Source organism: Micrasema longulum, unplaced genomic scaffold, assembly GCF_059751315.1.
Source record: "Micrasema longulum isolate JH-2025_06_02 unplaced genomic scaffold, ASM5975131v1 h1tg000044l, whole genome shotgun sequence".
Taxonomy (NCBI): Eukaryota; Metazoa; Arthropoda; class Insecta; order Trichoptera; family Brachycentridae; genus Micrasema; species Micrasema longulum.
Genome location: NW_028277251.1, coordinates 113,304 through 128,731, shown reverse-complemented (window position 1 = coordinate 128,731; position 15,428 = coordinate 113,304). Strand labels below are relative to the sequence as shown.

At 34.1% G+C, this 15,428-nt stretch overlaps 1 protein-coding gene across 12 annotated transcripts in view; it reads left to right on the top strand.

Annotated features, from left to right (window-relative positions):
* Positions 1–15,428, top strand: part of shi (dynamin-1 shibire) — a 70,220-nt gene that overhangs the window by 38,025 nt on the left and 16,767 nt on the right. For 7 of the 12 annotated variants that reach the window (XM_088227812.1, XM_088227786.1, XM_088227756.1 and 4 more), the window contains 3 exons: positions 2,541–2,753; positions 3,724–3,967; positions 4,684–4,834. In XM_088227812.1, the coding sequence (XP_088083938.1) occupies positions 2,541–2,753; positions 3,724–3,967; positions 4,684–4,834 (608 nt within the window). Of the gene's footprint in view, positions 1–2,537; positions 2,754–3,723; positions 3,968–4,683; positions 4,835–10,035; positions 10,758–15,428 lie in introns of those variants that run through there. The other 5 variants (XM_088227840.1, XM_088227831.1, XM_088227821.1 and 2 more) reach the window with 2 other exon arrangements.

The following is a 15,428-nucleotide window of genomic DNA, read 5'->3' as shown; positions in this document are numbered from 1 at the left end:
CTAATTCCGAGATATTGCACTTTCAAAAGCTCTTCACAAAAATCAAAAATAATTCAATAAAACGGCGAGTTGATTATAATGAAATATTATATTTTGTATTTATAAAATATGAAGTATTTTTATTTACTTTTCAAATGAAGGTTATTTGATGTCAGTCATGAAGACAACTAATTTTTCTAAAACTTGTACTTGTTACCAACTTGTTCCAGAAACTTGATGATTATTTTCTAAGATAAATTCTCCCAAGTAGTAATGATGCTTCAGTATCGACCTTGTATCTTTGAGTTTTAATAGTTGGACACGCTATGGACATCAACAGCTTTTCGCGGCTCCTGTACCCCACTCTATAATTATCTACGCAGGCAAAATCTATTTCTTTCAGGGGCTTTAATTGTTTGTTGTTTGTATTTTAAACTATTTTAAGGGGGCTCCTTTTTCTCACACAAGCCTTTTTTTTTTAATTCGAGAGGGAAATAAATCTGTTTCAATTTGATCTTTAAACAAAGTGCGGTTAAGATTCGAAAAACTCAATTAGTGCAAGCATCAAATCGTTTGACATAAATCATATTCACATGCATTGTAACTCTGTAAAACGCAGTTCCTATTTTTTTTTCATCAACAGCCGTAACTTCATAGAAACACATGTCGATGTTTAGTACAACAGTCGATCGAGCCGGATTTGTTATACTGTTAAGCTCTGGATACTTACCGATGAAGATAGCATTTGTAATTGTAATTTAATATTAATATTGGCTGTTTTGACTACGAAAACATTACTCAATTCTGATTAAAACTAACTCAAGTGGTCATATCTCAAAACTGCCCAAAGTGCAGATTCGATACTTTGGCATACATTATATATTTTTACTATTTAAAATATTTTTCTTTTATCAAACACACAAATTTTAAATACACATCGAAATAAGTACTCTGAAACAATATGATTTACACAAGTAATGCTCCACTTTAAATACCCACATTCAAACATTCCACAAGATATTTTTCATTGCATGGTTCGTAATACTTGTTCGAAAACCACTGTTTCATTTTGCTAGATTTGTTTTTAGAATTTTATTATATTGTGGTTGTACAAGCTGAATTGCAAGACAAATTAAAATACCTTTAATTCTAGTCAGTTAAAAATCCTCTTAATTTGCTGGCCAAATCTTGAGCGTACCATGAATAACTTTTTACAGTTTTTAATCATAGGGATTGCTAATATCAATTGAGAAATGGTCCGTAATTTATTTTAAACTTGAATTATAAATTTTGTAAAAGTGATTAATTTCGTAGTGCAATTTAGTTTGTGTGGTGATAAACATGAATATTTAAACAAACAATAAAAAAAATTAACATATTACAACAGAGATGAAGAACATTTAAGAGAAAGTAATATAGAAATCCAGGCATCTACAGGGCTTATGACCTGTCAATGGTTGGTTTAAGTGGCTACTTTACACACTGTGTAACATTCACCATTCTGCCTATATTTGAACATCTATATTCCTTCAATTCTTTCATCTGTTGATGTTTGTGAAGTTAAAGAGCTGAAACCTTTATTTATGCGAGTGAGATTCATCTAATTGAATTATTTCACCTACATACTAGGCAACGCCTGTCTACAAAAATTTGGACAAACTCAAAATATTGTTGATAAATTACCTGGTCCATGAAGAAGTATAGAAATTTAAAAATAATATTTTCAGGCGTTGCCTAGTATGCAGGTGAAATAATTCAATTAGATGAATCTCACCCGCATAAATAAAGGTTTCAGCTCTTTAACTTCACAAACATCAACAGATGAAAGAATTGAAGGAATATAGATGTTCAAATACAGGCAGAATGGTGAATGTTACACAGTGTGTAAAGTGGCCACTTAAACCAGCCATTGACAGGTCATAAGCCCTGTAGATGCCTGGACTTCTATATTACCTTCTCTTAAATGTTCTTCATCTCTGTTGTAATATGTTAATATAAACAGCTCCCCAGGGAGTTGAATCCAGTCCTTGTCTACAAAAATTTGGACAAACTCAAAATATTGTTAGTAAAAAATAATTGCTGATAAAATTGCTAATCTCTTTTTATTTTATTTTTTCTTTCAAAAACGCTGCTCGGATCATCAAACAAACATGGCATCGAAAATCACTAACATTACGCTTGATAATATTTATTGATTTAAAAAATCTAACTGACTGACTGAACAAAACCATTTTCCTTCTTAAAAATATGGCATTAATTTGAAATTTATAACTGAATTTTCATTATTGCAATGATGATTATCAATCTCTGCGCCATCTATGAATTTTAACTAATCTATTCCACATTTTTGTGTGGTTTATTTTATTTCTTAATATCCGCTCCATCTATGGATTTCAACATAACCATTTCGCTTTTCCGTGGTTTTCCTCATTTCAATGACAATTCTCAATCTCCGCACCACCGTGGATTCTAACCAATCTATCCCGCGTGTCTGTGACTCTTCACTTCACTATGATGACGACTGCCGATCTACGCGCCGTCCATGGTTTCCGCGGAAGCAGTCGCACGGAGAGAGCGAAGCGTCCAGCAGCATGGACCCCCAGTTGGAGAGGCAGGTGGAGACAATTAGGAATTTGGTGGATTCGTACATGCGTATCGTGACAAAGACAACGAGGGACCTCGTTCCAAAGACTATCATGATGCTCATAATAAACAACGCCAAAGATTTCATCAACGGGGAACTGCTGGCACATCTGTACGCATCGGGCGATCAGGTAATTCAATATTAATACTTACAATTTTAGTAAATTAATTCTCTTGAGACATGAGACAAACCTGGCCACCAGGTAATGAATGATAAGGGTGGTAAAAATACACCACAACAACAAATAAAACTTTTTTGTTTACAAAATTAATTCAATAACTTAACCCATTGCAACGCAAAGCCGGCGAATCGCCGGCCAAGGTCAAATTGTCACTGACTCACAAAGCCGGCAATTCGCCGGTTTGTCTTTAAAGTGATTTTTTAACATTAAAACTGAATGACAATAACTTTATTCATAAAAATGGCATAAATAAGTATATTTCGGTTACTGATTTCATAATAAAATGTAATAGTCACAATTTATTTTACATTATTTATTACAAAATATTAATTTATTTTTAATGTTATTGAAATTTAAAAAATGTGTCAAAATTAAATAGTGTGTTGTATGAACAAATTATGTCATCTTTATTAGTGGTGTAATGGGTTAAATAAATAACTTAATAAATATAAAATATGAAAGCTAGTTGAATAATTCTTTATTGTCCATATTTACTTACTTAACCCTTATCTTGTCTGAACAAAAAACTTTTTTTTACGCATTTGATAGTTGTGTTTGATTTATTTATTGTGTATGCAGATAATTGGTAGAATTCCATATTAAAATTTGATAGGGTATCCAAAATAAAATATTTTTATTGGATTTAATTCTACTTTTAATTTTAATGTGACGCGTTTCGTCTTGTTAGGACATTGTCAAACTGACTTAAATATTTACAAAGTGTCCTTATATACTAACAATAATTGCTGTTTAATGATAGTGGTGCATAATAGTGTTAATAGTTTTATGGGGGGTATTTAGCAAGTATTGAGAATTTCCATATAGACCAAGAAAAGTAAAGTAATTAAATTTTCTTAGTCTGTATGGATTCAATTTGTTTTCTATGTGAAATTACCGTCGAATCGTATTTACTCCCAAGGCTCAGATGATGGAGGAGAGTCCCGAAGAGGCCCTGAAGCGCGAAGAGATGCTGCGCATGTACCACACGTGCAAGGAGTCGCTCAGCATCATCGGGGACGTCTCGATGGCCACCGTGACCACGCCCATGCCCCCGCCCGTGAAGAACGACTGGCTGCCGGGCGGCGCGGGGGGCGCCGACAGCGCCCGGCTGTCTCCGCCCAGTCCCGGAGGACCCAGGAGAGGCGCTCCGCCCTCGCACCAAGGTAGGAGAGACCCTTTGGAGATATTCTTAGATAAACGCGAATCGTCGTGCAGCTAACAATACTGCGTCAGTCATCTTTGTTATTTTTACTGGACAGTGAAAAATCCCCTTATTTGATTGGAAACTCAACTTTAATGCCGTTAAATGTAATTGAAATTAAAATTTTATCCATAAACTGTTGCCTATTAAAAACTTTAAACCTATTACAATATTTGAGTTTGTCCAAATGTTCGTAGACAAAAGACTGGATTTCACCCCCTCGGGAGTCATTAAGATTTTTTGACCGTTACACCACGAGGCCTGTCTGATGTCAAATTGCTGACACGCACGGATATAAAATTGCTCAGTCAGGGAAAAAAAGTCATTAAAAAAAAAGTCATTAAAATTGACAGTCAGGGAAATAGAAAATGACCTCAATTCCCCACTAGGAAGTAAAGTGAACACTAGACATTTATTATATAGACAGTAGCACCCTTAGGTACCAGCAGTTACGCAAATTAATCAGTCAGCCAGTTGTGTTACATTCCATGAGAATGGAATATGGAAATGTAAGCATTTACAGGGCTTATGATCTGTTATTGGCTGGTTTAAGTGACACGCTGCAACATGAACTGAAATCCAGGCTTGTCTACAAACATTGTATGTACTAAAAATATTGTAGTTACGTTCCGCCCAAACATGGTAAAAAAGTCTTAATTCGATCTTATTTTATTCTAGGTTCCCTCGGCAGCATGGGCGGGTCCCGAGGGGCGCCGCCCCCGCCTGCCAGCGGGCGGCCCGCGCCCCCCCTGCCCAACCGGCCTGGAGGGGCGGCGCCCCCCGTTCCCGGCGGCCGCCCCCAGCCCCTCCCCGCGCCCCTCATTCCCACGTAAGTGTTCCAGCGACACTAATGCGCACGACACTTATTTACTCTATCGAGGGCTTATGTGTCAACAAACATAACCAGATTAAAATTCAAAACAAAAGTTTAATAGTCTGAACAAGAAAATTTTAAAAAAGCTTCTTAACCTCCTCGTTCATTTATACCAGCGTTTTTTCCAATCGTGTAAACATTTCTATTGACAAAGCCAACCTTTTTATTGATAAAGCCAACCTTTTTATCGATAAAGCCTCAGTTCCATCAGCAATTCTGGTTGCAAAACATCATCCTTTCATAGTCCTCTTCATCTTTGGGAACAGGAAAAGTCATAGGGGACCAAGTCCAGTGAATAGTAAGTGAAGTTCAGTGGCCACGGGTTTTAATGCGGTCTGTTATTTTGTCAAACCTCCCATCATTATTTTTGCTCTAGAATAGTATTTGAAATTCGCCAAACTTTACAAACTATTGTTTGTCTTTCAAAAATCAACTACGCACCTAAAATTGACAGATTTATTTCAAACATTTGTACCATTCTAAGAAAATATATCGGCCTCGTGGCGCAGTGGTCAGCACGCTTGCTTAACATGCGAGAGGTCTCGGGTTCGATTCCCGACATGGTTGAAATAAAATATTTATTTATAAAAGTGTTTTTACACTATAATATTTCACAGTCCCTAGACTGGCACCTGAAGCGTAAGACTGATCATCTTACCTTCATGTAACAAAATGATCAAGATACACTGCGATTGGTCTACCAATGTAGTGCCCTATGCACCATTAGGTGCGGGAAGGGAATGATGATGATGATGAAGAAAATATATAGGCTTTTATAATTACGTGTTTAAATTTGAAATTAGAATATTCCGTGTATTTTTTTATTAAACCTTTTTAGAATATATTACTAGAACCCATTTTTTAAATTTCTTTTATATAAAAAATCAAATGCCCTATAAATTAAATTTGTTTGGTAAGTTCTCGCTTGAAGGCGAAGATAAACAATGAAATGGCTGCCTCCGTGGTGTAATGGTTAAGACGCTTTACTCACGCTCGGAAGGTTCCGGGTTCGATTCCCGGTGAGAACACAAAAATTAAATCTGATTTTTTTCAAGCCTGGGTGTTCTGGGCTGTAATTCACCATTGTAATTGGGTCTGCTGACCTGTTGTGGTTAAAAATATTTAATGAAATTTTTTTATGGATAATTTTGTTTGACATTTAGCCCTCGGCTTGAGAAGTGATTTTACAAAAAGGTGATCTTTCCATTTTTTATTATACTTTCCAAATTTAATAGCAACACAATCGTACGGATAATATTTCATCAATGATGATGAAAATATCTACCACATTAATATGTTTGGATAAAGATTTTTTTTATTAAAAATGGAAAATATGCCTTTTAAAAATTCACAACTATCAAAATGAAATGTGTTTTATTTTATATTTTTGTCCACTTTTTTTTTCGTCTATCACTTATTATTTCTTCACTCCTTCGCTTTGTGTATTTATTATTATTTTAATTTTTAATCAAAATTATTTATTTTTATATTTTGACATTTTACCACCCAGACCAAGGCAAAATTTTACAAAATGCATTTTAAAAAAAACATCTTATTTTTGATTTTAAATTATATTTTAGTGTTGCCACGGCACAAAAACACAAAAATATATAGTAAATCACATCCAAAATCTAATACAGTGAAGTCCGCTTATTGTGATCACTATGAAATCTGTAATAACCGGTTGGTAACATTACGCAGAGGATTAAAAAAAAATTACAAACATTTGCTGAACCAAATTTAATCGAAATAAATTTAGGAATTTGTTTGTGACCGTTTAAATTTAAATAGAACATCATCACAAATAATTATTTCACAATTGTCAAGGCCAAACATTTCCTTTTTAGGCGAAAATTTTACTAGTTCATTTGTTTATTTATAGCGCCTTTTTGGTTCACGGTTATGTTATACATAATATAAAATATGTATCAGTTGTCAATGTACGCTATAGGTAATTATTAACTATAAAAATGTAATTATGAAATATCTTAGAACTCACGAGAACTTCCAGTCACGGGACGTAAGATGTACCCGAGTACGGCCGAAAGTAATCCGGTACATCCCGACCGCAGGTTTTGGTCAACTTTGAGCCAAAATCTAGGCTGAAACTATTCACTAATAGATAAGTGATAACATTAGGCGAATTTTGATCATAATATGTGGATTATGTTCATTTAGATGTTTTTTTTTTTTTTTTAATTTCTAGTAAAATAAATATTTGAGTTCTTATGATTTACCCAAATATTTAATTTTGAGGGCCATTTTCAACGATTTGTAAATAACTCACTGTTAGAAAATGGAATCGAGTTGTGGTAGAGAGAGATTCGAATCACACACCTTTGGTCCGTGAGTCCGAAACACTAACTACAGGACTACAACCCGATTCGTAACAGCAATAACCAACATTATCTGCGATTCTAATATCCGAATTCCACTGTATATTAGATTGTTTCACGTAAATATAACAAAAAATTTGCTTTGTAAGTAAAATAAAAAAACGGAGGTCGTGGTCGTAAAACATTATTTTTAATTTCATCAGGCAAGCCCATTGAAAGATAGATTCACACATTCATTTTATATTGTTTGTACCCTGTTATTTGTTATACATTTTATTTGTTTGCAAAAGGTGGAACTTTAAATATATTTTTTATTTAATTTATTGTATTTAAAATTTATTCTGTGCGGTTTTCAAAGTCTAATATGCTGTATGCTAAAAGTTTTGAGGGTATGTTGTAGTTAGAGTTTTTAGCAAGTTATTTACAAATTTAACTTTATTGATTTGCATTCTATATTTTTGTTTGTATAAATTTACCGTAACATGTATTTTAGCATTGAATACCTTTAATACCACATGCTAAAAAGATACATACACATTTACTAATAGAGGAAATCATTTTTAATATTTATGTGATGAAAGAAAAGTGATAAGTAGTCAAATATTAAACAAAATCGTCTGTCTCATTCCGCGAATATAAAAAACTGTGTTTTTTTTAGTTTTAGTCTTTTTTGGTGAATTACCCACACATAGACACACCTTAACGAATTCATGTAGTCATCTTGCACACACTTTTGCCATTTATTCAGGAGTTACTAATTTGCCTAAAGGTGCGTAGATTTTCATGGTCCCTGTTATCAATATGTATTGTCTTTTTTGGGTGATCCGTTAAACTCAAAATGGTTCCCTGCACCATCATCATCATTAATCCGTGTCGCTCCCTAGTTGGAGCATATGATGTCCACAAAGATCCGCCTGCCAGCTCCTGCGCATCCTCCCAAGTCAGGTTCGCGTACCGTGGTTCTGACACGAACTGCCGACGAACAGTCAGCAGTGGACGTCCAGAATGTCGAGAACCTTAATGTCTTGTAGTAAAGTAGGCAAGACTCCGTATCGCCTCCGCTCGATGACAGTTGTCACCGGAGTTTTCTGCGTCCGTTCTCTTATTACTTCATTCCGCACAAAGTCAAACCACCGCACACCCGAGATTCTTCCGAGACAGCTGTTCTCAACACTCAGAATTTTGCTGTTTTGGGCCCTAGTGAGGTGCCACGATATGCATCCATAGAGGAGAATAGGTGTTACTGACAAAGTATCCGATCTCCAGACAGCCTTCATACTGTTGAATGTGGCGCCTGCTACTCCTAGCCGCACTCCCAGTTCTTTTTGAAAGCTGCCATTTTATGTAACATATACTCCCGGGTATTCGAAACTCTCGACCCTTTCGATGACTTGGTTTGACAGAGTCAGGGAATTTTGGGCATAAAGGCACGAAATGTTGAAAAAGGAAATCCGCATCATTGACACCGCACACGACAAAAATGACACTTAATGTACCTACAGCCGACCGCGACTCGGTACAAACTAACAGTACATAAACACATTGTGTTTTCAACACAACACAGTTCACCCAGAAGGTGGCTCTTGCAACGGTAGCCGAAAAATCAGGACGAATCCCACCCACACGGGATCACCCAAAAGACGATATATATTCCGAGCTGGCTTTGTCAGTAAAATGGTACCAATATGTTATGGACAAAATTTCATACGGGTATTTCAATGTCCTTGATGAATTATCAAAGTCTGCGACAAGGATAAATTGTAATCCCTGTGTTATACATGTTAAACGCATGCGAAACATGTGTTATGTGTATGTAAGTCATGTGATACACATATTTTATACTTACATAATATAATGTGTATGTAATTCACCACAATTTATATGAATATTTTTCTTATTCATTATGATTTTATCCATTTTGCCAATTTATCTAATAACTAAAAATACTAACTGTTACATTATTTTAGTTTGAATTCTTCTGTATTTTTTCTTTATAACACTTTCACAGTTAATTAAAATCTTTTAACATTAATTCATGGAATAGTACAATAACTTACCATATCATCTTCCGCCATTCATCCCAAAACTGACTAAAATAAATCTTTTCACTTTTAATTTGATGAAATCGAAAGCTATGTTTTTATTTAACCAAATATCAAAAAAGATCTATGTTCATATCTGTGCCTTAACGTTTACTCTCACTATTGTTTTTATGGCTCGCGTTAATTTTCAATTCTCCTTTGAAGATTATTTATAATTGATTTAAATGATAATTTCCTCACTAAAATAACCCGTCCTAAAAAGGACTGTACAATGTTCAATTGTTTTTATTTGTTCACGTTTCACTCAAACATAATTTTAATTTCTTCTATGCTACGCTACGCTTAAGCCAAATTTAAATTTATTTTTTGAAAGCTTCTTTGCTAACCAACAATTTAATTATTTGCGGAAAGCGTATGAAACAATTTCAGAGAAATAATCCTCGCGCCTTTGACCGAATGTCGTGTTAAAGGGAGGAATATTGATTCTAGCCCTTGTTATATATATTCATGTCCCCGAGCGGGGGGATGATGATGCCCAGCGTGTGTATCAGGCAAATCAAAGGCTTGAAAAATACACATACACCGAGTTCTTATAGGTACCTACCCTAACATATAATTTTAGTACTTTTGTGTTTTCAACTGACAGTTTTCAATAACAAATTTTAATTTTATTTCTTTTAATTTTCTCCCATTTCATAGACTAATAATTCTATGTGTAGTGGAATGTGCTTTATCTCTCTGAGATTGTGTAAAATGTTGTTTGTCCGTTCTGTTTCAGACGGCGTTAATCAACAAACTCCCAAAATCAAGACTAACATTATTTTTTCCGCATGGATAACGATGCGGCCATTTTGTGTTTAAAATTGTAATGTTTGTAATCATTTATCCACACCGTATTTTCCACTCCCACGCTTCATTTGTTTCTTAAAACATGTTTTTTGTATTTTATGTAATGAAACTACTTTCGATTGGGCTAATACGAGGGATATTTAATCTTAAAATGTGGTTTCGAAAAACAAGTAGAAACAGAAAAAAGTTAATATTCATCTTTTTTTAAGAGTGTTAATTAATTCAATTCAACTTTTGCGGAATTAAAAAAAGCCTGACGGGGGCGTAGAAAATAACTTTTAAATTAATATACGTAATGTAAATACTTTTTTTTCTGAATGTCTACAAGTTTTTCAACATTGTGCGCATCAAAGAGGTGTCACATAGGAGCATTAGAAATTATGTCAAATCAAATTTCAAATTAAAATTAAAATTTAGAATTTTATTTTTCACTTCTGATTCGCAGAATCTCCTTCAAACGTCGACCAATTATACTTATTCAACTCAAATTTACAATAATTCAATGCCAAAAACTTAAATTCATCGCCATGCTGTTTTCTCTTCTAAAACAGCCTTTTCTAAACAGCTTGTGTTTCTTTTGAATTTGCTTGTTGACAAAGCTTGAATATTAATCAGTATTTTGTTGTAGAAGCGTATACAGTTTCCTTGAAATAATTACAATTTTTTTAAAGCCTAGTAGTGGGCACAGCTAGCCTTTCTTTATTCCTAGTGTTAATACTACGGACATCTCTATTTCTTTTAAAGTCATTAATAGTTTTGTGTGTATACATTACATTTTCATAAATGTATTGACATGTGACCGCAATATGTCAATTTCTTTAAACATATCGCTAAGAAAGAACCCACGATTCAAGAGGGTATTTTGCCATCCTATTGGCAAAAAAAAAAATCGTAGTTTTGAGATAAGTGACAATACATCTGTCCGTCATAGTGCCATCATTTATTTAGATAGGTTTATTATTAAAACCTTGAAATATAAATCAGCAACTTCAAAAGAAATCGTTGCAAAAAATTTAAGTATTTTTCACCAATAAGACAGCGATTTGATGGGGAAAATAATGGATTTTTACTTTGCAAAATTATTGTGCGTTTTCTGATGCTCGCAATACGTTTCAAGATTAAAATATCTCCCGACAAATAGATTGTGAACTTGTTATTTCACAACCATTTTGTAACTAACATATTTGTTGTGCGCGTGGTTGGATTTTATGTATCTTATTATAACTACATCAAAATATTGTACCTATACACATTATATTAGTTGTAACAGAGCTGAATATATTAATTTAAAGGGGTTATAGGGTTGTTAATACGAGAAAAATAAATACATTACAAATGTTTTAGTTTTCAAACCAAATTTTGTCATTAAAATATTCATGATATTCCAGTAATGAATAAGAGGATTGTCAGAAATCTACGTGAAAATTTATTCCATCAATTTTACGTCATTAAAAATATGTATAATATTTTAAAATCATTTCAATGTATGTATTCTATGTAATTATATTGAAAATGGTTTTGGAGCGTGTGTTTATAAATATTTAAGTTTAGTTGTAACAACTAGCCTTGAATTGAATTGCACTTGTAATATAATCTTAGTTTTGTATAGTAAACTTCTTAAAATTCAAATCACTTAAGCATTTTACTTTGCATGCAATATTAGCAAAAAATTAAATATTAATGAAAGTATTAGATTATATTTTTCACATTACCAAAATATGTTTGAATCGAAAGTATATGGTCTCTCCCAACCGATACCACATCGGTAATCATTTGTAATATAAATGGATACATCTAAGAGTCGGCGGTATAAATGGCCACATGATCGTTTCTCCAGACCTCTTCCTTATGAAGCGCAAGTTTACGGTTAACTCATAACTGAATTTAATACATCGCCTTGATTTTCTCAAAAATGATCAAGATCCGCTGCGGTTGTGTACCAAAGCAGTGCCCTATGCACCATTAGGTGCCAAAAGGGGACGATGATGATCTAAATTCAAACATCTTTGTGTATAACTTTCTATTTTTTATTTTATTATAACAAAAGTACCTTCACTCTTTGTTCTTTTAAATCGCCATTCCTCTAGTGTCCAATTTTCATTTGAATAATATGTAAGGCCAGTACGATAAGTCAAATAACTTAGCTAGATATTTTGGAAAAATGTGATTCTGTTAACGAAATTCAAAGTTTATGTATTCTTAACGCCATCCTCATATGCAAAAGTGTATGTCCATGTCTTCCATACATTTCAGAATTAACCTAGATGTAATCTGATGTTGGAATCAACATTATGGCAAAACCTTACTTAAAATTTATTAGTACTAAAATTTATTTAGAAAATTGTCGATGGAATTTTTTGCATAATTCTGTGCTGCAATGCGGTAATTTGCACCGGGAAACACAAGACAGTGACTTAACAGCTACTTAAAATGCTGACATACACAAATATAATACCAGACAACAACACTCATCATCATAAGCTTCACAGCCCCCGGTGGGCCTTGGCTGTATCCACGAGTCTCCTCCCCTCTTGCCGGTCTGCTGCCCTTCCTCTCCCGTTCCTCACTTCCAACATTGTCGTATCCGCACTGATGCGGTCCATCCGTTGCACTTTGGGCCTTCCTGTTCTCCGTCGTCCTTGCGGCACAGAGATAATTGGGAGTTTTATGGGGTTTTCGTCCTCCATTCTAATTATTTTTTTATTTATTTAACACTTTTTATACATACACAGTTAATATACATATAAGGGCGGGCATATTGCCTTAAAGCAATTTCTTCCTACCTACCCAAACCGTTCAGTTTGAGAAAATTACTAGTACATGGACATATTGAATCATTAAAAACAAAGATTAAGAAAATAAAAATACACGAAAAATTAACACTATACTATGAAGAGAGAAAAGGGGATGGGAAGGAAAGAAAAAGGCTAAAGGAACAACTTAAATATTTAGATAGTGACATTTCAATCTTGACATAAATGTAAATATAGAAGGGGCGTCTTTAACATTAGTGGGTAGATTATTCCACAGTCGAGCAGCTACTACTGTGAAAGAGGAGGCTAGAAAATTAGAGCGATGAAAGGGTATTAAAGGGGTTCTCTCGTTACTAGAACGAACAGATAGTCCATGTTGTGATAGAGGTTGGAAGAGCTCTCTCAGAGAAACAGGCGAAGTGGGATTATTCAAAATATTGTGAATGTTTCTTACTTCACAATTTCAAATTTATATGGCCAGCCGCGCACCTTGATGGAGTTGATTACATCGGGCGCTCTGTAGATTTCATACAGCTTCCTACCGTGGCGACGACGCCGATGGTTGTCTTTTCTCACAGGGCCATATAGAACTCTGGGTGTTCTTCTTTCGAAAGCTGCAATAGTTCCCTCAATGTTCCTTGTCATAACCCAGGTTTCGGAGGCATATGTCAATATTGGAGGATCAGAGTTTTTTTAGTATTTTTTCATATTAGTTTGGACCGTAATCGTTTCTGAAGCGCGTAGTAGCAACAACACTATCAAATTAAAAAAGCAAAAGGACAAATGCAGGACTGTAAAAGAGACCATACAATGGACTTTGACACTACAATGACAAACTATGAAAAATTGTTCTGGACACAGATTTAAAAACAACATTCAGAACACCATGTGATGCCAACACTAACTAGTAGGGTAATTGCTTAAACAAGGTAACTTTAAAACCAGCATTTTTGATTAGACACATAGCCACTAAAAACACATTCTTGTATCCTCCATAAATGCTACAAAAAAACAAGTCGTTCATTCAAATCATCATAATATTATTTGGACGCTTCACCTGGTTGTTTCCCGATAATGTCGCGGACTCTAAATCAGAAGTCCAAAGTTCAAAATGATTCCCTATTTTAGGGCGGTCATTCGCATCAAGTGACCCAAATATCAAAATGTTTTATTAAAATTTATTTTCAAAAATTAAAAATGCTTAAGAACACTTTTGTTTGTGTGGGTGGTGTAATTATAAAAATTACTAATTTTTATATAACAATATTATATATGAATTAAGAAATATATCATCGACCGCAATCCATCACTGCCTAACTCAAATTTGGCCATTTTCGAAGAAAGAAATCAATAGGTTTATTTTATCTGTGTTCAGTAAAATTATGGATTTTTTGTTTTTCCTTGTAATGTTTGAATATATTTATGACGTAACTGGGTGGTATTACGTATGCGGTGATTGATTGCCGTCGACGATATATATATGTATGTTTGCATTGCAAACACAACTGTATTTGTGCTTTTGAATTAATATTGTGTGTATCGCTAGCCCAAAGCAACAGTGTGATATCTCTGAAGAACACGCTCTGAGATAATCGGACTTTGAGATGTGCAAAGGGTCTGGACTGAATTAAATTATTTGGTGCAGATTATGAATACTATATTTTTACATTTACATTATTTTATTATTTGAAAACATTAATTTATTTTTTACATATCTGCATGTGTATCTCAAGATCAAAAAGTTTATCTCACTCTTGCTTTGGGCTAGCAATATGTAGTTTCTTGTATCTTGTACATCTAACATATATATCAATAATGTCGCTTTTAATGCCTTCAATGGAATATTTTTAACAGTACGCCAATGTCAACTTGGCGAATTTAATATAACGACGGTTTATAGCGCAAACTGTCGCAACCCACATTTACCTAATTTTACAGAAGTGCGTAAAAATGTTTTCTCTCTTATCTTAATTAGTAAGTTGTGGCCGATCGTGGTAGCTGTGGCTGATCGGCAGATACCGGTCGACAAAACACCGATCAGTCATGGATCAACCGCCGATCGATGGTTAAATTGAACCAGCCATAGAAAAGTGAAACTGAGATAATAGCACTTTTGTGAAAAGGGTGAATAATCGAATCTACACAACATTTGGAATGTTTTTGACTTTAACAAATAAATACATAAGTTTTATTAATAGAACAAACAAGAATGCAATTATGCATTTGACCAGTTTTATTGATTTATTGATGAAGTACCGTAAGAGTTTTCTAGTTTAGTGTGTGTTTTCTGCAAATTGAGAAATGCCATTTTTGAGATAGACACCATTTTCAAAAGGTGATTGATTATTACAGTTTTTTGTATTAAAATGGTCTGGAAGTTTGCAGCAGAACATAGAATTGACCTTACTGCATCCGATAACAACAAATCTCACTTGTTCAAAATTGTGGACTGACTGCTTTCTGCATAACTACGTTCAATTGGTGTGGTAACAACACCTTAAAACACCCTGCTTTAATTCTGGTTATCATTGGTTAGCATTGTTTTAATAATTAAAAAAGTATTTATCAT